At 39.6% G+C, this 22,540-nt stretch overlaps 2 protein-coding genes across 2 annotated transcripts in view; one reads left to right on the forward strand and one right to left on the reverse strand.

The window, feature by feature from the left end:
• Positions 1 to 9,803, forward strand: part of slc25a26 (solute carrier family 25 member 26) — a 64,645-nt gene extending 54,842 nt beyond the window's left edge. Inside the window, exons 8-10 of the mRNA XM_088916122.1 lie at positions 1,552 to 1,616; positions 3,290 to 3,363; positions 7,699 to 9,803. Of these exons, the coding sequence (XP_088772248.1) occupies positions 1,552 to 1,616; positions 3,290 to 3,363; positions 7,699 to 7,816 (257 nt within the window). The 3' untranslated portion in view covers positions 7,817 to 9,803. The remainder of the gene's footprint in view (positions 1 to 1,551; positions 1,617 to 3,289; positions 3,364 to 7,698) is intronic.
• Positions 8,656 to 22,540, reverse strand: part of lrig1 (leucine-rich repeats and immunoglobulin-like domains 1) — a 55,517-nt gene continuing 41,632 nt past the window's right edge. The window contains exons 10-19 of the mRNA XM_088916121.1: positions 22,053 to 22,124; positions 20,405 to 20,476; positions 19,683 to 19,846; positions 16,876 to 17,196; positions 15,707 to 15,988; positions 14,140 to 14,577; positions 13,275 to 13,406; positions 11,817 to 11,957; positions 11,215 to 11,490; positions 8,656 to 10,277 (exon numbers count right to left, since the gene is read on the reverse strand). Coding sequence (XP_088772247.1) covers positions 10,051 to 10,277; positions 11,215 to 11,490; positions 11,817 to 11,957; positions 13,275 to 13,406; positions 14,140 to 14,577; positions 15,707 to 15,988; positions 16,876 to 17,196; positions 19,683 to 19,846; positions 20,405 to 20,476; positions 22,053 to 22,124 — 2,125 coding nt within the window. The 3' untranslated portion in view covers positions 8,656 to 10,050. The remainder of the gene's footprint in view (positions 10,278 to 11,214; positions 11,491 to 11,816; positions 11,958 to 13,274; positions 13,407 to 14,139; positions 14,578 to 15,706; positions 15,989 to 16,875; positions 17,197 to 19,682; positions 19,847 to 20,404; positions 20,477 to 22,052; positions 22,125 to 22,540) is intronic.

Raw genomic sequence — 22,540 nt, forward strand, 5'->3', positions numbered from 1 at the left:
CAAAGACAAACCTTGGGGTGTAAAACGGTGACAAGGCGAACAGTATCGTCCACAAGAAGTCGCTGATCCTTCTTGAGTTTCTGAGACCCGTGTTGAGGCTGTGAGGGAGAAACAGATGCATACAGGCTTCACTAGGACAACGGGCTGAATCTGTTAAAGATGCTCATTGGAAGTGTAGGAGGAGGTTAGAGTCTGGTTCTCTGTTGACAGTTGCCACACAGTCATGACAGATTCTGCTTACAACAGTGTCTCCTTTGAAAATGGCAAATGGTTCTGTCACATGCTGGAGGCAGTGCAGGGTTGTTGCAGTCCATGTGATAAGTAATTGTCAAATGAAAAGCATGAGGCACTTCAATAGCTTTATTATGAAATGCAAAAATGGATTGGTTCACGAACCACAAATCTCACACTCGCGGTCCATTTTCAAAACACTCTTGACATTGGATGTCAAATTGATTCATGTAGAAGACCTGATTGTTTTCTTAGTACTTCACTCAAATTATATTTAAAAAGACTCTGTTCTGCTTGCTGGGATAGACTCCGGCTCCCACAAGATGCTCAACTGGAAGAAGTGGTTAGAAAATCTGTTTTCATTCGATGTGTCTGGCTAAAATGAAGATTTTCTTGTAGAAAAATGGCCTTAAATTAGTTAATTCATTGGAACACCTCAACTACCACTAGCATGGATTAATTCATGTTTGGTGAGATAGGACCACTATCATAGACAGCTTTAATTAGCAAAACTATATTAGAAGTAAGAGATCAATGTATAACCTTGCAGCTGTGTAATGCTATAGGCTACTAGAGGTGCATTTGACATGAATACATAACATGAATATCTGTCAGCTGGCCACAATTATGCCAGAATATTTCTTCAATTTCAATTACAGTTGAGTTATTGTACACATTATTATCATTTCTTTTCTTCTAAAAAAAACAATTTTATTGAATATCAATAAACGTATGACTTTATTTCAACAGTTTCAAACACACGTGGATTGTTATAATGCCCTTTAAAACAGTTTTCCACAGAGTACTTTGCATGTTAGTGTTGCAGTAAAGAATGTAGCAGCCTCTGACCATGTAGGCATGGAGGACACAAACTCAATCTCCCAGTGAGAGAAAAGACACCATTGGGTGTCCAGGAGTCCAGACCTGACTGTTGAATGCCACTCTAGTTTGTGGTATATTCATTTCTCATACGTAATGGACAGTCTCTATGACATCAGGAGTCAAGGTCTAATGTCAGGGTTATCTGACCGAAGTGCTGTAGTTTTGGCACGTATTGTGTGAGCGTTTTTTAGCCTCTTCTTGCTGTGGCTTCATACTTGAAAATCTTGATTCGGCGCACCTTCCTACGGCTGGGTGTTTATTTTACAGAAGTCTGCACACTGTTTGACAACAAAGCAAACTTCATTTGTTAAAATAATGCAAACTTTCAGTCAAATGATCTTTGACAGGGATTATAAGAATTAGTCACTTGCGTAGGACAGCTCTTGAAACAATGCGACTATTGAAGCATGTTTTCTTTTTCTGTCTGGGCACATACAGGTGGGGCTGCAGCTTTAGTCACCACGCCTTTGGATGTAGCAAAGACGAGAATCATTTTGGCAAAGGTAAGACTCACAGGCAGCTACAAAGGTACTGCTGCCCCAGTAATAAGTACAAGAAGAAGAAATTGCAAAAGATGGGAGAGATATCTTACCAGAGAAGAATGGTTATTAGGGACATGTTATTACTAACCATAAAACAGTGAGAACAAATGACGCATTTGTCTTTACCATAAAAAATTGCAGTGTTAAAAAAAATGTAAATGCTTAAGTTAAAAAGTAATGTATAATTTATATTTGTATATCGGTCACATAATGAATATTAATAAAAACAGAACTTCTTTTTAGAAACCTTTTACTGCGTTATCATTTATTGATTGGCTTAAAGCTCATAGACAGTTTTTAATGGTATGTAACAACACCACCTTTGATTGCAAAGCCTGAAAATCACTTTGTAAAATGAAAAAAGTTGGATAAACAGCCTGACAGGTTTGCATAAACATCCTGTTGTGTTTCAACTGTGAGTGTGCCAGTGCCTGCAGAATGCCTTGACCGTGTATTTCCTCTCATCATGTCTGTCATTGTGTCAGTTCATAGGTATGTGTACCAGCATCCAGCTTCTATTAGCATCAGTTATGACTGAATAACAAGTCACAGCTCTTTCCAAATGCCACTAAAGCTAAAGTGTCGTGTGCTGAGCAACATTCATGTGAAAAGCCAACAATATCATTTTAACTCCTCTGTGTAAACTGTCATTTGTTAATGATATAGACTCGGGGGGGGGGGGGGGGGGAATTCTTGTGTTGTCTCAGTTTGGCTGAGGTCATCTAAATGCAAAGCTGATCTGACAAGTTTTACAGCCCTTTGCAAAGATTGGATAGCATTCAATATCTTACAGTTCACCAACAAAACAAAGATTTGCCTCTACTACTCCAGCTAAAACTAAAGTGCAATAGGCATGAATCCTGATTTTGCAATATTTTTCCCCCTAATATTTTGCATGTTCCAAGCAGGAGAAAGAATGGCTGTAGATGTTTTAAATGAAATGTTTAAAAAAGTAAATCTCTTGCTTGCACGGTGAGAATTATTTACATGTGTGGCCTGTATACTTTGGACCACAGAAACTTCATTCCTTAGCTCTCTGGCTAAAAGAAAATAAAATCTGTCAAAAGAGAGAAATGGTTATGCTCTATTTCTTTCTCATTTCCAAATAACCAAGAAAACAGTTTCTTAAACACCGATGTATGCATTAATAGCATTTCCTTCCCTTTTCATCAATTAAAGACCAATCATTATAAATAATCATGGATTTTTTTCTACAACACAGCCTAATAATACATGCCCTGCTGTTTATAATTCAAAACATTAACTCCAATTATCATTGCAGAGTGGCTCACCAACTTGTCTCTTTACCATATATAAACTACATACCTGCATTCTTTAAGTGTTGCTCACAATGCAGTGAATGCACAGCCTGATGTATTATTTGAGGTTGCTGGTATTTGTTACTACAGCAGATACCTATAGAATAGGCTACCATGGGTCACCTGCTTCTTCAGCAGGAAGTGAATTCTCACCTGTGTTTCTGACAGTAATTTCTGTTTAGGTAGACTAAACAAGTTGTGTGTCTGTGGATGTGGCATGTCAGAGGAAGTAAAGAACACAGGGCATCCATCATAATGCTTTGGTTTTTCATTGTTTTACTCATTATGATCCCTTCCTGTTTTGCTGTGATGTAGGCAGGAACACAAACAGCTAGTGGAAACATTCTGAGTGTCATGTATGAAGTATGGAGAAGCAGAGGTGTCCCTGGGTGAGTGCATAGAGACTTTTACACTTCCTCTAAGATTGAGTTTAATTTTTGTGAATATTTAGGGTAGTGATCTTTTTTCTGTTAAGTAATCACCCTCAATGCAGGTGACATATTTCAATTAGTGTTATTAGTATGATTCAGACATCTAAATTCTTGTTTGATAAGTTGTTCATCTACTTACTTCAGTCTGATGTTTCTCATTTATTTTTTTTTAAGTGCTGCTCTATGTTTTTTAAAACAAAGCAGTTCATGATTTGACCTCCGCAATGGTTGAATAAAATCTTAATTGGGATTTCCCTTTTATCTTTCATGTCCTCCACCTGTTCTGTTGGTGAAGAATAGAACTTATTTAGCACAGAAACAAAAGCATGAGTTATATCATTCCAAAAGCTTAAAAACTGACCTTGTACTATAATTAAAAAAACAAAGTGTATATGAAATTAAAAGGTCCCTTATGAAAATAATTTGAATTAATGGTGTTATTGATTAAATCTGTCAACTAGTGTGGCCTGTAAATTTATCGTCTGAGATTTTCTTTGTTTTGGCTTTTATATTGTCTTGTAAAGAAAACCACAAATGATAACCTTGCAGTGACTATGAAGTACATTAAATAAGTTTTATTGGTTCCATACTTTTGAAAATATTCTGCCAATCAAGTTCCATAAATCACTTCAAACGCTAGTGTGTAACTTCATCTGTGACTCAGAAACATTTAATCTTGCGTCAGGATGCAACCATCTGCTGCCCGACTAATGCGTATAGCACTCTGACATCAAAATTAAATGTTGAAAATAAACATCTAGTGATGGCGTGTTACACATACAAAAGCAATGTTATGAATGTTATTTATCTTTGAATGGGAACTTTTAAATATGATGAGAAAACATTGGAAAGCCACGTTTTCTCAAATGTTGTTTGCAGCTGTCTTCTACATTCTGTTGGTTTCCTGTTTGCTTTTTATGTTTCTCATTCTTGTCAAAAACTGAAGTCAGGCTACCTCAGTTTGTCCAAATAGGAGCAAAATTTTATCTTTGTGAAATGGTGAAGTTAGTAAGAAGTAAAACCTAGGTGGAATTCTCCTGTTCCTTCCTGATCGCAGTAGATAGTTCCTTTAAGAAAGCATTAGAATAGGTACTATAATTCCATTGAGTAAATCCTTGACAGTTCCGCCGGTACATGCCTTGTACAAATTGCTCTCCTTTAAAGCTATAATTATGGTAATAAGCCCAATTGCTGTCTAGTGAAGCTATAAACTGCTTCCATCTGTCTGATTGCTCTGAGCACCGAGCAGAGTTCATTACCACAAAAACCAAAACAACTGCAATCAGAGGTTCACATTATACCACATTTACAATGAAACCCCCTAAACTTTAACTGCTTTTTCAATAAAGACATGAACCATCTCCATTTGGGACATAATTCCACTGCTTCCTTTTTCACTCAATTGCAAATGTGGCTTTTTTTTTCCCTTTTCAAGCACGCCTCTGTTTAAATATAACTTCTTCCCAGGGAGTAATTTGTCTACATCAGACAGCTGCAACACAGTGTTTAAAGTAAAATTTTTTTGCTTAAATCAATTTAAAATTGATAGTGGAATGTAGCAATTCATTTCAGTTCAACAGCATTTGGGCTGTTTTTATTCTCTCTACCCTAAAAAATCCTAAACATATTTATAGTGCACTGGTGTCTAACATCAGGGTTAGAGAAAGTAGGATTTTGCAGCATATTTATACTGCCACAGATTTAATGAGAACCGCTCTCTTAAAGTCTTGGAGAACAGTCACTTTTCAGTATTTATAGAACTTAAGTCATGGACTAACTTGCGCTCTTCCTCGATGGAAGATGAATAATACACAGCAGCTCTGCTAGAGTGGCTGAGCGCTGATGTAGCAGGTTTACTGATGTCATGATTAGTCATTGCTCCGGGGGCGAGGTGTTACAAATGGACCCCAATTGTTTGCCACAGGTGGGGTTACTCATGCTGTGAAAATACAGAGCCAGGAAATGACTAGGGAATGAGAGAGAGTAACACATGAGAAGGGTATTGAAATAGTATTAAAGGGACCAGGTGAGAATTACTAAACCTTTTTCTTTTAAATCCAAATCACCAAATTGTTGTTTTATATGCTTTAGACACCCGCTTTGCAATGTTTCTTGTTTCACACCATAGGAGATATTGAATTTTCTGATACACCCACCTGATAAGACGTTTCATTGTTTGACGTATTGCGAGCTCCAGAGTGCCTGCCAAGAGAGCTAGAGCCTGGAGGAACAGCGCTTTTCTCGCTGACATCCCTGTCTTCCAGAAAGTTGGAAGAGCCTTGATTCAATTCAATTCAATGTTTTTATGTATATAGGGCCCTTCACAACAAGGTTGCCCCAAGGCGGCTCTATGAAGGCGGATGTGGCCTTCATAGAGCCAAAGTAGAGCCAGTTCTCAGTAGTCCACCTTATCTTTGTTAATATTTCACAATACTTGAAAAATACCCCCAAAACATGGCTTTGTTTATTTCATTTACATTTAGCCTTCAGTTAGGTCTTTTTTAGCAAACAAAAGATTTCAGTTACTCTGTATAATGCAGTTGTTATACATACTAACTAGCTAGAAGCATCCCTCCATTTCTTAACCACTTCCTCCAATTCAGAAATTTAGGGGAGCCAGAGCGTATCCCAGCAAGCTTTGGGCACAAGGCAGGGTACCCACGAACAGGATGCCAGTCCATCTCAGGGCAGACAGACACAAAAAAACACATACCAACCAGTGCCAATTGTCCCAGAATCCACTTCACCTAACAGTATGTCTAGGGACTGTGAGAAGAAACCAGAGCACACTGAGGAAACCCATGCAAGCTCCAGGAGAACATACAAACTCCACACAGATAGAACCTCAGGTCCAGAATAGAACCCAGGACCCCAGCAATGCGAGGCAGCTACGCTAAACACTGTGCCACTGTGCTGCCCTAGTACATAAATACATAAATATTTAATTATACTTTTGTCTCTTTTTAAAATACCTACAGTATAAAGGGTGTAGATATCACCATATCACATTTTAATACAAATGTTACTTTTTTATAAGATTACACGTATTATGGAGCACTGAATTTCAGCTGAGCATTTAAAATGCTGGGTTTGTGAATTGTTTGAATAATGTGTGAGATCTTTGACATGTTCGGTACCTTGTGGGGTTTTGCAGTTGATAATATTGACTTGTTAGTCTTAGTCTGTTCATGGCCCTGGTCTAAGTGCAGTGAAGTAAAGTATGTACAGGTTCATCAACGATATTTTTGTCATTTATGTGAGTGATCTGTACTATGCAGGGACTGGAAAGTTACAAATTAATTAAAAATAATGTATTCATAGAAATCCCAATCTATGGTTAGGCATGCATATCCTGTTCTACATACTCTTTCACCAGATTAATAAAGTAGGGGTGATGTGTACATTGCACAGTAATATTGCCTTCCAATATATGCATAATTGAATGACATTAGTCATACAGCAGTGTTATCTGGCTATCAGTCATGCACAGTGGCCTCAAGGTAAGGATTAATATTGGAAACAGCTGGAGAAATTACAGCAGCTGCTGCATCCTTTAACCCTTGCAGTGTCTGCACATTATAGTCCCAGTTCCCTTCGTACATTTTTTAGTCTTTAATAATCATATGAATTTCAGTCTTTAGATGCACTTTCTCCCATTAATTATTCAGAATGGTTTTCATTCAAAGCTCACATCCGCAGCTGATTGAAGATTGGTTTGTAATGCACTGTATATAGTTTAACATTCATCTTTTCCATTTTCTGCCCATAAAACTGCAAAACTGGAACTCTTTGTAGTAGTTCCAGGATGCTTGTCTGACTATATACTGTCATAACATTAATTAATAACATCAGTGTTTGTTTCACTGCTCTGATAGATATAGAGGGCTGTGTTTCTGTAGTTGGTTTCCTTTTTTTAAGTTTCAGCTGAGGCAAATCTGTGGCTAGCAACCAATCAATGTACGCAGGCTGTATAGCCGCCTCTAAGCCCATGAATGTACTTGATCTGTTCTCTCAGGACTGTTTCTAGAGCAGCATTATTTTAATGATACCAATTCTTTTAACTATGCATCCTAAGATTCTGTTAGATTTTTATATTGTGTCCCCAAAATGTAGTAGATGTTTTTTAAAAGAAGGCACACTATGGTTCAGGTTTTGATATGCCACTGTTATCATCATTTTCGTAGTTCAATAGCTTTGCTGCTTGCATCTCCTACATTAAAAATCTCCTACCTATAAAAATATACTGGTTTTAACAGCAGGAAAACTGCTTCCTTTCCCAATTTGCCTTTACAGATTGTTTGCTGGCAGTGTTCCTAGGATGGCCTCAATCAGCATTGGTGGATTCATTTTCTTAGGTGGTTATGAGAAAGTTCGCAGCACCATGCTGAGAAACAACTGGATTCCTAACTGAAGCAGCATCAGCGACTATGGAAATCCTAGGTTTGAACTCATTCCAAGTGTATATTTTATTCAACACTAAAAAAGATTAATAAAGCAGAGCTTCAGTTGTAAAATTGCCGTCGGTGTAAGGTTAAGGGATCTGGGAGAAGCTATTCTGACTATACTCGTGAGGGATACTGAGAGTTAAAACTGTTTTTTTGTGCACCTTGGATTCCCTTTCAAATGCAAGAAATGCAACTACTAACTCATGCAATGTAACCATGCATTTTTCAGTTCATTAACATTTGTTTTGTTTTTTATTCCAAAGATGTGCATGTACTTCATATGAATGGTGTAGGTCTGTATTCTATCAAAGATGGATGGAATGAAACCGATTTTAGGAGTTTGCAGCTGCCTCTTCATTGTCAACTTGGTGATCAAGTTTCTTTACAATAGCAGGAATTTCCTCAATTAAACTTAAGCAATGGACGTAAAAACAAACTTGAGGTCCTTCCCAAGAGCCTGGTCATTAATGTAGCCAAGAACTGACAGATTTGAGGAGACAAAAGATGTTCCGATTTCATTTAAATCCACTTGGAAATTTATTGTTTTATTAGTTTTCAAATTTAACACTGATTTTATACCAAGACTGGGTGTGGGGTATTCTGCTTCAATTTCTTGTTCTGTAAAATGTTTTGGAAAAATATTGCTATTTTTCTTAGTAAATTAAAAGACACAAAACAGACAAATTCATATATTTTTTATTTTCTATGCTCCTACCTGTCAGATGAGGTGTTTAACTGCCTAGAATTTCACATTTAATGTTATACAACAAAGAAAACAGGTTTAATGATACAAATGAGCCAGGCAGTATATTAAATGTGATTTTAATAAAGACACTTCAATGTCATGTTAGACACTTCAATTTTTTACATTTTCTTATCAACGTACAACTGCTTTACCAACGTTCACATAAATACCTTTTTACAGAAAAGCAACTGTTCTCCTTTTTGCCTGTCAGAAGCAGTGCATATATAAGCTTTTGGGAGTAAAAACAATCACAGTTTTATTACTTAATTGTTGTTTTGATTAAGAGACTGTACTTTACTTGTTCTGAGTCACATAGGTTACTGGATGAAGAGACAGCACTGTAAACCATGTCCCTGTTTAGTCCACAGAAAGTATATCAAACCAAGTAAGCTACCTGCCCCCAAAGTGCAGTTCTGGCAAAAATTCAGAATAGATAATTCCAGACAGGCAGCTTTAATATTAATACATTGCTGATTTGTGATTCACAGCCTGACTATACCTGTTTGCTTAAGTGGTCCACATTTGCCGTCACCACAGTTTAACAGATTTGTATTGAGTATAATAGAAAAGTAAGAGTTGCTTAACAAAATGGGAAACTGGATAATGTCCACAGGTAATCAACACCAAATAAAGAAGCTGTCTCTTTTTTTAGTACATTTTAAATGGAAGAGCCTTGATAAAAGAGTGTTAGACAATGTTGTAAAAAATCTCCATACCAAAACTGTTTACATTGTTAGAACTTTGAGGGTGATAAATGCCTTATTACGTTTTTTAAATTATAGTAATAATACACAAAGTGCTGGAAACAATTTCCCTTGAAATTCTAACAAAGCTTTTATTATTGAACTGACACTGAAAAATGAAATCAAAGCTCTTCCTTCATGAAATACTGCATATAGCGTAATTTGAGGCCCTGACAGCACTTAGTTTTAACTTAAAAATCTCAAGTGTAATCAAACGAGGTGACTTCATATTTCAAATGAATCTGTCAGGTATATCTGTCGGGTAATGGCAGATTTGTGTTTTGTGTTCATGCAGTAAGGCACCGCTGTTTGAAAACTGAAAAGGCTGAAAAAAGACATTTCAAAAGTTATATTTTCACTCAGTTATTTCATGCACTGAATAGAATAAAATTTCTCTGTAAAAGTTGCATATATGAAAACTCTTATGTACAGTCGTATCCAATAAAACTTTTTTTTCTCTCTGTACAATATTCCCTACATTTGCATGCTTCAAATGCAAGTCACTTGTGGATCTGCAAGTGACGCTTCCCAAAGGAAAATTTAAATTATTTACAATGTTAACGCTCAGACAGGTTTCACCCTATACAAGCTGCCACCTCAAACTTCCGCTGCCCTTTTTTGCTGGAGAGCTTCTTGTTTCGAAGCTGAGGTAGTGTTGGGAAAAAAAAACGTTTTCAGTGCAAAGAAGAACAGGAGGTTTCTTGGCCACTCGTTAATCACTGGCTCTTCTCAATGGGGTATTCTCACTGACAGCGTCACGTGTCCTGGGTAGGTGTCCATTTGGAAGCAGAGTCTGTCTGACTTCAGCCCCGCAGTCATTGTCCAGTGAGGTGTGGGGAAGAGCAACTAATTTAATTGGCTTGTGAAAAGACCCTTCTGAAGACAGAGGACACACGGTACCAAGTGGTAGTGAAGTTCCTGCATCCTTTGAGGAAGAACCTGTAAAACAAAAAGTAATGTTAATAGCCATTTTTTTAAGTGTTGTGTTCTCATTACCCATTCCAGTTTAATACACTCTACTTTGTGGGCTTAGCCTTGCAAGTTTATCTTGGATTTTGTTACACATACTGAAATCCTTCTCGGAGTCAAACCAAGCCTCATTTTCCTGAATCACCTAAAAGCTGCAGTCTTTCCTATACAAGGAGCCTGACAGAATCAAACCTTCAACACCCCACCCTCCACAGCTGGTGCCCACCTGCTACTCAGGGCTGGCTTTCTGCTGGCTTCCGTTTACTGTTAACCCATCATCAAATACAGGGACTTCTACTTCTGAAGCTTATAGCTGAAGCCCAGGTTTTGATTAGCCCAGGGGATTAGTATTTTTTTTAATAAATCAATTTAATAAAAATAAACAGTAATATCCTGCTTTTGATGAAATGGGTCGGGCTGAGTTTATTCCTTAAAAAATACATTTCCCTTAACACAGATATTTTAAGAAACAGAAAAAGAAAAACCAGCAAACAATTAAACAAATAACTTTGAAAGAACACAAAGTTATTCAAAATGGGTGATCCGATTCTGTATTCTCTGATGCATTTATGTGTCACAAGCGTCAAAATGCCATAATGTTTCCACTTTCCGAGTTGAAAGTAAAAATGGTTTCTTTGTAGTAATTGAATTTAAAATTAAGAGATCATTTTTGGAGGTCATGGGAAATGAACATCATGATTAAACAGGGAAGTGCATGTTCAAGTGATTTCACACTGCTGAGGGTTGCAGCCAGCACCACAACATATGGCTTCCAACCCAATCATACTCCTTCCACAAAATAGTCCTACAAAAATTCAGGATTTTACTGTAAAGCAAACAGCAATGTTGGAGCAGATTTCGGAGTGGAGGGTGCAGAAATTTGAAAAGGTAAGGTAGTTTTCCTTACCTTGTTTATCACAGTGCCTTTCCGATGAAGCCATCCTGTCATGGTTGCTGGGATAAACTGGTGCTTGGCTGTCTCTCTTCACAGCATTCACAGTCCCGTTACAGTGCTGAGTATCCGAAGATCCTAAATTGTCCACGTCAAGTCTACCGCGCTCTGTGCTTCGAGGTGTGTGCTGAGCATTTCCTAAAGTTCGGAACCCTTGAAAGACTTGCTCTTGGTCTCTTGAGTTGTTGGCATTTTCCAAGCAATCAGTGCAGACTACAGGTACACCATACCCTAATGGCACAAACACAAAAAAACATTTAAAAAATGCTTTAAAATAAAAAAAAACATGACAATTATGGTGCTAATTGTAGCAGCAATGCATATAATAATATATAACAATAACAATGTACAGATAGATTGTTAAAGGTTTCTAACTGCAAATAAAGATATGGTTTTATTGAAAAAAAACCCAAAAATATATGTAAGTAATCTGCCAGAAATTATTTTAAAAAACTTTAGCTTTAAGCACCTATCTTTAAGTGATTAATTCAACCTCATCATATTTACAGGAAAATTTAGGATTTTTAAAGTAGTTTAACATCGATGCTCATGCATACCATTTTTTTCTGGATCCATCATCACTTCACATTCATCTTCTCCATTACATCCTTCTGGGCCACTGATGCAGAGTTTTGCAGGCCTGAAGTCGACATGGTTTTCAAGATCTTGGCTTCCCCTCGTATCAATCCGGCATATTCCTGGAGTGCAAGAAACAGCCAGTCATTCACAGGACACAGGTAGGTCACCCATGATTGAAGGTGCATGAGTGAATGACAACATGTTAATAATCTTTGGCCAGCAGCCATATCACCCTGCAACTCACAACTGACAACCCCATGAAGCTCAGCAGGTGTGAGTCTGGTCAGTACCTGGATGGAGACCTCCTTGGAAAAAACTAAGGCTGCTGCTGGAAGTAGGGAGCGCTCACCCTGTGGTCTTTATGGGTAATAATGCCCCAGTATAGTGACAGGGACACTATACTATAAAAAGGCACTGTCCTTCGGATGAGACATAAAACCGAGGTCCTGACTCTCTGTGGTCATTAAAAATCCCTGGGTGTTTCTCGAAAAGAGTAGGGGTGTTACCCTGGTGCCCTGACCAAATTTCTCATTGGCCTTCATGGCCTCCTAATAATCCCCCTCTGTGAACTGGCTTATCATCACTCTGTTCTCCTCCCCACTGATAGCTGGTGTGTGGTGAGTGTACTGGCGCTCTATGGCTGCCGTCACATCATCCAGGTGGTGGTGAAGGGGAGTCTCCATTACCTGTAAAGGACTTTGAGTGGAGTGTCCAGAAAAGTGTAAGGAATTATTTATTATTATTAAATTTTACTGCGTTTACTCAACTGAGGATGTGGTTGGAGACCATTGGTGCGTCTAAGTCCTGTTTAGAATACCACCTTCAGAATAGATATCTTATCTTCCAGTAGTTCAGTTAGATTCTAATGAATATAACACTGTTTGGCATGATGAGGCTTAGTTTAGCATGTCGAGTTATTTTTCCCCATTTTGAAAACTGCTGCCTATCTTTCACTGTGCCTTGTATTGTTGAAGTCAATGTACAATTACCAGATTTCTCCGGGATTTGTAGCTTCATGATTTATGTTGTCTTGGATGAAGTAAACTAAAATAGTAATAATCTGGCCTGGGAAGACTCGGGCTTCTTTGTGCTGTGCAAGACCAGAGGGCAGATCAACAAAGCTTTGATGTCAAAGAGAGAACAGATATAGCCCTTGTTGAAAATCCCCCACTGATATCTTCAAATAAATTTTACTGTACAAATAATTTAAGGCTGTAATCTTTACCGTTTCTGTAAAGCAATTTTGGGATTTGGGATTTTTCCCTGGAAGTAGATACAAACATCAGTGATGTCCAGTTACAGTTTAGCAACTGGAAAATACTTTTGCCAGTTAATATGCAATCAATCAAAGATCTATTACGAAGGCCAGATTTAAGACTCCTTAAAAGACGTCAGGAGGAAAGCGGTTAAATTCTACATGGGGAAAAGATCCTTACCATTGCTTTCAATATGGCCATTTGGCTGTGGGCCGTTGTTGGCTTCCACTCTGATGCAGACTTCCTGCCGATCTGACAACGTTCCCTGGGAGGAGAGGTAGCTGGGGACATCAGCAGGGATGATGGTCTCGTCTGTTTTTCAAAGCAAAGCAGACTGTCAGACATCTGATAGGCACGGAGGGGTGCGGCAGTGCTGTAGCCACACACTCCTGTTTTAAAGGAGTCGCTGTTACCCATCGCAATAGAATGAATAGCCCAGAGGCCACAAAGAGCTGTCAACTAGGACAAATCATTATTCCCAACAGGCTCTGAGAAACGCTTTTTAGCAAAAACAATTTTTGAATGGAGGATGAAAAACCACGCAACACATAGATTAATTGAAATTTATATTAAGGAATCTAGTACTACATTCAGGAGCCCCAAGAACAAAGAACACTCACTAAATTCATGAGCAGCAAGAACGGCTTGAATAGGAATTGACATTTCTAAAAAGAAATACTAGCAGACCAGTCCTATCCTGTTCTTCTAAGAATTGGGGTCTTCACAGCTGGAGCTGCAGAGGTGTGCAGAACTGAGCTGCGTGCTGCACTGATTCAATCAGGTTTGATAGAACTGGGATCTGGCCTGGAAAGGTGGTGGAATTGTGCCTCATTCTCTTCAAGACAGCCTATCCTTACTTTCCAGTAAGACATGTCTATTGGTTTACCTGGGGGTTCTTAATATGTTGGCCAGTGGCTGTATAATAGTGTTCTGTCCCACACTAGACTTTTTCTAAAGCCAAAGTATTAAATATTCTCTGCAAAACACCATGTTTTCCCCAGCAAGAGCCTGTCAATATTACGGGTGGGAAGGTGCTGGCACCCACCTGTGTTGGTCACGCTGCATTCCTCGCTCTTCTTGCGGGTCTGGTAGATGATGCAGACCCAGACCAGCGAAGTGATGACGATGCTGCACACCACAGCAATGATGATGATGCCCACCGTCATGGTGCTGTCCCTCCGGGTTGGATCCACTGCGCAGCCGCTGGAGCGCTGCACGCTGAGCTGGCAGTGGGCCCGCTCGGCCCCCAGGGTGTTGGACATCAGGCAGGTGTACCTCCCTTCGTCCTCTGGCTCCACGTTGCGGATGATCAGGAGCTGGTTGCCCGGGGTGAAGTGGTGCCGCTCGCTCAGCTTCAGCGGCTCGTCCCCCTTGAGCCAGGTGATGCGCGGCGGGGGGCTGCCGGAAGCCTTGCACTGCAGCGCCACCGTGTCCCCCACTAGAACACTCTGGTCCTCCAGGGCCTCCTTCAGGTACGGAGTCTCTGCACAAAGCACCAGCGCAGGTGAGAAATCGCGAAACCCACAGAAATGCAGAGATGTCTACTGTGGTACAACACACACTAACATCCTTTCAGCTACTCCCAATTTAGGCTCACTCAGAATTATCTCGTCTACTAAAACGGTGGCTTCAAAATTATAAACAGGCACTAGATTTTTGATCCCCTTGTAGGTTGTCAGTTTGAAATGTGTTCTTACTTCTTAAAAGCTCCTCTGAGCTAATGGCTTAGCAGAGGTACACAAATGCTCTCTCCCCTACTGAAAGGAGAAACCTCCAGCATCCCTCTCTGCTTGAAATGGAGATTAAGATATTTCTGTCTATTGCCTACATGGTCAAGTTATTCAACAAGAACATCTCATTTCAATGAAGACAGCCTTGGAGTGAACAAAAGACACATAAGAAAGGAGAGGACAAACTGGATCACCTACAATGCATAGCTAAAGCAAGCAAGTTCAGTGTTGGCTAAGCATTTTCATTCTGACTAAGTGTCTTGAGTACCATGGTTTTATACAGGCAGTTTAATAATTAGACAGCCACTTGAAGAATACAAACATAATTTATCTTAATTTCTTAGGTGCCTGTTTTGTAGCTTCATATCCACAGCTGGAAACCTTCTGTTAAATAGCTATTAACTGTTTGCTTGACAAATTCCCCACTATTAGACTCCAGGCCCAAGCACCTGTGTTTATTGACCCTTCACCTTTGACACATCCAAGCAGACAACAACACTCCCCTTGTCTCATTGAGTCTGGGGAAACCAAATAAACCCTGGCTGCTGGCTTGACAGCTCTCGACAAAAATCTCTCCGAGCATTTTCAGTTTCATTTTCTCAGTTGCATTAGATCAGTCAATGTGAGAACAACCTCTGTCCTCATTTAAACTGCCGTTCCACTCAGGGCAGGTTTCAACTGCATCTTACAAGTGCAAATATACTGTATGTTGGCAAAAGAAAACGAAACCTCCTTGAAAACTATGCTTATAAGAACATGCACAATGAACAGCTGAGATGTGTGTGCCGGCCTGCTGAAGAAAACCAACATTAAGAACACCACAGTGCTCTGAGGTACCAAGTACATGATGGTACAGGTCTGCTTGAGAAGCTGCTCCCTTACCCAGCACTGTTAGTGTAGCATTAGCAGCGATGGTGCCCGCGGTGTTCTCGGCTGTACAGCTATAAACCCCCATGTCCTCGATCTTCACGTTTGTGATGAAGAACACAACATCATTGGGCATTATATGCATGCGGCGTTCCCGTGCCGCAGGGAAGTCGGTGCCCCCATCCTTGTGCCAGGCGATCTGGGGCGTGGGGTGCCCCTCAGCAGCACACTCAAGCCGGGCGGTGGTGCCCGTGCGAATGGTGAGGTCACTTGGCGTCTTGGTAAAGGAGGGCAGGACTGTGCGGACAAGAGAAAACGTGTGAGACAAGGGCCACGCCGGCTTCTTAAAACCCAGGATCCACTGAAAACCAAGAACACTTCAAATTCAACAAAGCCTGACCTGTGGAAAAAATAGTGGGATTTCACTACTCACTTGCAATGCATATTTAAGACAAGCTACAGTGTTGGCTATAGTGTATGAACAAGTGTGTCCATTCATCTAAACTACATAAAAACATTTTAAATAGCTGCACTGATGAGATTATATCGTTCAGAGAGATAAAACCATAAGCACTGAGAGTGAACATGAATCCTTCTATTTTCTAATGCTGAGGCAATGCTTTATAATCTGCACTAAAATCAGAGACATTTCAGAGCATGTAATTTAGAAGCAATCTCATTCATTAAAAGGGTTAATCAATTAGTTCCAAATTCCAACATATAAAGAACCTATTAAACAAGTAAAAAAAACAAATTTAAACTAGCAGCACAAACCCAACTTTTACTTTTGGAAAAGGACCAACTGAGGGAGTTAGAAACCAAACTATTTGGATTCCTTTGTTTTGGGGAAGCCTTTTTCATTGAGAGTACACTGAGAGTACATTCAGGACTGAACCGGCTTGCTTGCTTTTAAAGAGACAACCTTTCTAATTCCTCATTATACAGAATTTAAACAGTCCAGGAAAGTGGTTTGTTTGGGTTTTTTTTTCAGATTAATTCTTCAGGAGTAAAATGAAACTCATTTTTTAATTTAAAATTGAAATTATTTTATTATTCAATTATTTATTTTTGGGTAGTTTTTGGCTTTCAGTTCATGCAGGTCCATTTGTCCGGTCTCCATAGTGAGGTGGGCAAAGGTTGAAAAGGCAGGGAGAGCCCTGGGCGTGTGGAAAAGGCGCGTGTACCGTTGACAGTGAGCCGCGCCTTGCTGGAGTAGGTGGAGCCAAAGTGGTTGGTGATGATGCACTGGTAGCGGCCCTCGTGAGCGAACGTGACGCGCCGCAGGTGCAGGATGGTGGTGTACTCCATCACCTCCCCGTCCTTGGCACGCATGTGCGCGAAGTTCTCCATTTCGGCGTCCTCCAGGACCTCCTGGTCCTTGCGCCAGGCAAAGGTGATGGGCGAGCTGCTGCTGCTGGCGGCCGTGCAGGTGAAGCGGATGTCCTTCCCCAGCACCGCCATGGTCGTCTCGGGGTTCACGGTGATCTGAGGCTTGGACACATCATCTGCAGAGGGCGGGACTGTTACAACGCCGTCTGCGCAGCTCTGTTCTCTCACACCAACAGAGTTGCCAGACCAGTGGAGGTCAATACACAAGACTTTTTCCACTTAGAAATGTTTATTCGAATTTTCTTGGTGGAAAAAAAAAACATTGAGGTGCTGGAGTTTTTTATTTTTCTGGCCGTATTTTGCGAGTGGCAACAGCTTTAAGTTCAAACACGAGCCATGAAAATCATTTTTTGGTTCCACTTCACTGTGCTCGTTTACTGCACTTCCCTGCTAGTTTTGACACTTTAAAAAAAAAGCCACTTTGTTGACTTTTCTCAGACTATATAACCAAAATGATAGATCCAGTTGAGGAATGAGGAATACAAATATACAGAACTATATTAAGCACATCAGGTTTAACTGTTATGTTGGAATTATTCCCAAGTTGTAAATAAAAAAAAATCCACTTTTAATATATAGTGTAGCTATTGTCTTTACTGCACCTAATGGAGGCCTTGTGGTGGTGTTGTTTCTACTGTTATGTACAGATCCCAACTAGTAATTAGATTAATTGAATATGGATTTGGTGCAAATGCTGAAATAGTGGACTACTTCAAACAGAGGGAATATACTGGGAATATTTATTTAGAAAGCGAGAATGGACTAAATTAAATTATTGTGCAGTAGGGTTGGCTGAAATCTGGAGAAATCAGCTGGAGAGGCGCTTTGCACAGGTGAGAGCATAGAGCAGTTCCAATTACCAACCCCTCAGCCACACAATAACTCACAAATTAAACTGCATACAACATCTGAGTTAGCTTGTCAGGGCCTCTGTAACATCCTGCTGCCCTTGGGAGCCTGTAGCCCTTATCTGGAGTCCTGCGTCTTATAAGCGCTCTAGATACAATAGATATCACATTGTATTGAATAAGCACTTAAATGTGCAGAGTCTACTACTCTAAACTGGCAGATGGCTGGTATAGTAATGCATCACGATGGAAAAAAACACTCTAGGCTTTTTGATGCAGAAGGAAGCTGGCACTTTACTGAGTCTTTGATGTTGAAACACTTTATATAACAGCATGTTTGCAAGTTGGCAAACCTGATTGTCCTGTTTATGTTGTGGTGTTAAGATTGGCGCACCAGTCCACTCCAAACAAAAGCAATATACAGAAACAGAAAGATACAGAAAGCTTTCTGTAAAGGGTTTTTGTTAGAGTTTCTGTTAAAGAAATCTAGAAAGATAAAGTACACAGATACTGGATATTAAGTAAATGTTTTGAAATCAATTTGATTAACTTTTCAGACTAACCATGATGCTTTGGAATAACCGTTACAAAAACTCTAAATCGTCTCATTAGTTAGTGTTGATTGGGCATAGGTGATGTGGCGATGTAACCCATAGAATATCAAGCCTTGTGAAGACTGAGATTGAAAAACACACAAAAAAAAAACAATATGCCCCGCTTATCAAGAAAACAAGGCTTTCGGTATGCTGGAGGACTAATAGGTCAGCATACACTTGCTCAACATGGGGCCAAGTCATTTTTAGAGATGAATCAAGGTTTTATGTAGACCACCCCGATGGACATCAGCAACTGTAGCACTAATGTGAAGACTGCTACGCTAATTGTTGTGCACAACAGACCAATTGATGAGGAGGTCTAAGTGTGATGGTCTGAGGAGGAGTGTCTAGTGATTGATGGCAACCTGACTGTACGATGCCGCCTTGATCAAGTCTTGGGACCCAACTTGCTGCCCTTCCTGCGGGCTCATGCTGACATGACAACATTCCTGCAGGACAGCACACGTCCTGTGCTGCTTGTGTGACAATGTCTTTCTTGTAACATAAGAATGTGAACGTTATGTCTTGGATTCTCTCTGCAGACTTGAGCCCCACTGCACAATGTGTGGCCTTTAGACTCAAAAGACCAATGAACAGGCTCAGCAAGATGTACAGCTTGTATTGCTTCCAAAACAAGCTACTGTGACTTTCACTGTAGATCCCCCCCACCACTGACCAACTATGTTAATCAGCATAATGAATTTAAACAGGACATGCCTGTTTGATAACATGTTAGCCCACCTGCTATAAAAAATGTTATTTTCCTGATACCTTTGTTGAAGATATGAATGATAAGTTTCTGTTGATGCTCAGTATATTTTATACTGGCAGTATGTTTTAATCAGTTACTTTTGTGTATTAAATAAACTGTCCATCTGTTGACATACAGCCCTTTTATTATTTTTAATATTCATACGCCAGTGTATTAAGGAGTGCAACAGTTAAGTTTACTTGTTGTATCAGAACATGTAAGGCCAATTCTTGATTTTTTTATAAACATTGCATGGATTGTTTTAACATCTTGTCATGTCCATTTAGCCAACATACCAATGCTTACGTTTAGTTTTGGATCAACGCGCTCAAATACTTTTTAAGATTTTGTGTAACAGGATCACACTTAAAAAGCTGCAACACATCCATTTGGAAACATATACTTACCACACACAAAGCTGGGACCTGGAGCTTGGAAAACACTTGTGCCTTTCAGAGACTCGGGGTGCGCACAGACGGCCATTACAGTTGACTGCAAACGTTTCTCAACGAGCCACTCAGGGAACCACTTGAGGTTACAGTCGCACAGGAAACTGTTGCTGTTTATGTGTCTATTAAGAAATAGAATACAATTACTGGATAAGAGAGAGGACTGGAAAACTCGTCACTTCAGTTAACACATTCACTGATTATTTAATCAAATTGCATTTTGTACGTGATTTTTCAAGCCCTGCATCCTAAGATTGTTGTACAGAATTCACAATAACATTAAGAACACAATACAAAAACAAAAGTAAAAAAAAATTAAAACCAAATAGTCAAAAGGTAATAGCTTTGTACAAAATTCTGTTTAGATGTTTTAATTATCCTCTGCATGAAGGTTTCAAATTTATGCTATTGACAAGTTTGTGATAGAATGCAGTTATCATTTCACGCATCACTTGAAAAAAGATAAACTGCATTTTTCTTGAAAGAACATCACTGCAGGCCCTGAGACACTGTTTCAGTGGCAGGTGCATTTTGACATGAAGAACACTAAGAATTAAACAGGATTCAACGTCAAACAAAATCCCTTTAAGAAACAAAAAGGTTGTTAAACATTCCCTTGGGTATTTAACAACCCCATAACATACAGCTTAAAGTACAGTTTTATTATGGCTTTTACTTACAACTCCCGCAGTTTCTTCATTTTTGAAAAAGCCTCAGGCTGGACTGACCGAATTGCATTGTTCCCCAGATTTCTATTGAGAAAACAAAAAAAATGAACCCAAAATCAATTAAACTGAGACCAATAACTCACAGTAAAACAAATATACAGCACCTGCCATATTTATTCATATCCCCAATTGAAACAGGAACAAAAACATCCCAACTCAAAGTTACAGATTGGATAATGTTTCTAATTTAAAGCAGTTCTAAATGTGTCACACTGTAATCGTAAGAGCACAGCACAATGTACGGGTAATATTTGTTGTAATCCGCTACATTTATTCACACCTATTTATTTCCTTAATTAAAATGCAACAAACGCAACACAATGTACAACACTTTGGAACTATATAGAGGCCTCCCCTTTTCCCTGGGGTATGAAAGCACACAACAGATGAAAGATATCCAGCAGTAGCTCCATCATGAGGGTTAAGGTCAGAGACTGCAGGCAAATGGCCCTTGACCTCCATGAAATAAGAAGGTCGTTAAATAAAAAGAATTCACAAAAGCTGAATCCACCTCCTTCCATGATAGTGTTTATTGTTTAAAAAGGCTACAGGTTTAGTGGCCATCCTGCCAGGAAATGGACACAAGCGTATTTTGCCACAGCCAGCGATGAGACAAAAGGAGCAGAAGACAATGTTGGAGCTGCCATTTTTAGGATACAAAGCGTCAGCAGCTACTGTTTTACAACACCTGCATGAATCTGGCGTTGATGACCAGGTTGCGATGGAGGAGGGTTTTCTGGAAGAGAGGCTTAGAAAGAGACTCAAATTTGTCAAATTTCTCTTATGGTCAAATTTGATCACAACTGAACTTTTGGATGTGCTCATCAGCATTGCAAATTCTGGTGCTCATGTTGAGAAAACACTCCTGCCCACTGTGAAATATGGGAGAGGAGCTATTGTAAATTGTTTTAAAGATATCTACATGTCCTGCGATTGTCCAACAAATACCAGGACATTTTGGTTAGGTACTTGTTTGGACACCTGGTTCCATCTGCCAAGAAAATCTCCAAGAAATTGCTCTTGAGAATCTCCACCCATGAACAAGAACCACACAGCCCACTATACGGGTGTCCTGTTGGTGCATTCTACTGTAATCCACCAACAAACAAACTACTGTGATGTGAATAAATATTACCCTGATGTTTTCTGGACTTATTCATATAAACATTTTTGAATTTTCCGTCAGGACACATTATCCAATCTTTCTGTTAGATGACATTTTTGTTCCTATTTGAGGCATTCCTTTAAAATGCAAATACTTGTAGACAGAGAACATTGTTTAAATAAGGACAAAGATGTAGCTTGCTTAAACATTTAAGAAATATCAAAGTCTAGAACCGGATTTTTAAATAATCAGAGCCTGTGAAAAAACTTAAATTCCATTTCTTCTACGAAACTGACCATATGCTCAATAGCTTTGTTCCCTGCACCAGGAAAAAAGGCCAAAGTTGAAACTGACTATAAGAAGAAGGAAGCAGCTGGCCTCCACAAATGGCCGGTCTTCTCAGTTTACAAAGACGCTATTAAATTGCTAGCAGCCCTCTCAAGCAGCTACTTTTGGCAGCTCCCCTTGAAACACAGGGCATTCTGGGATACTCACAGGTGCTCGAGGGCCTCTAGGCCGGAGAATGCTTTCCTGGCCACCGATTTGATCTTGTTTCCAAACAGAGTTCTGCAGTTTCCAAACATGTAGGGTCCAGATAAATAGGAGAGCAGGCGGGGGTGGGGAGGGGGAGGTGGAAGGGAATAAGAAGCACAATTAGTTAGGCTGAATCTGATAAGAGACCAGTTTGAAGTGTTCGAAATCTGAACTGTGGAGATTAGGAGGGTGAAGTATTTTGGCCTTATGCTGCTCTTCAAAAGAAAGACTTTTATCTTTATTAGAATTTAATAATGATGACAGGGCACCGCCTGAAAGTAGCCGGTCACAAGAGAGACAGACAGGTTTCAGCACAGCTTATAAAGTAATAGAAGTGCCCCCGTCGATTTAGGAGTTCAAGCCGAGAACAAGCAGTTTCACAATTTTTAAAGGTCTGACCCAGGTCAATTGTTAAACGACGTTCCCTGCGCAGGAAAAACAAGCCTGGG

This window comes from Atractosteus spatula, chromosome 5 (genome assembly GCF_055471065.1).
Source record: "Atractosteus spatula isolate fAtrSpa1 chromosome 5, fAtrSpa1.hap1, whole genome shotgun sequence".
NCBI lineage: Eukaryota > Metazoa > Chordata > Actinopteri > Semionotiformes > Lepisosteidae > Atractosteus > Atractosteus spatula.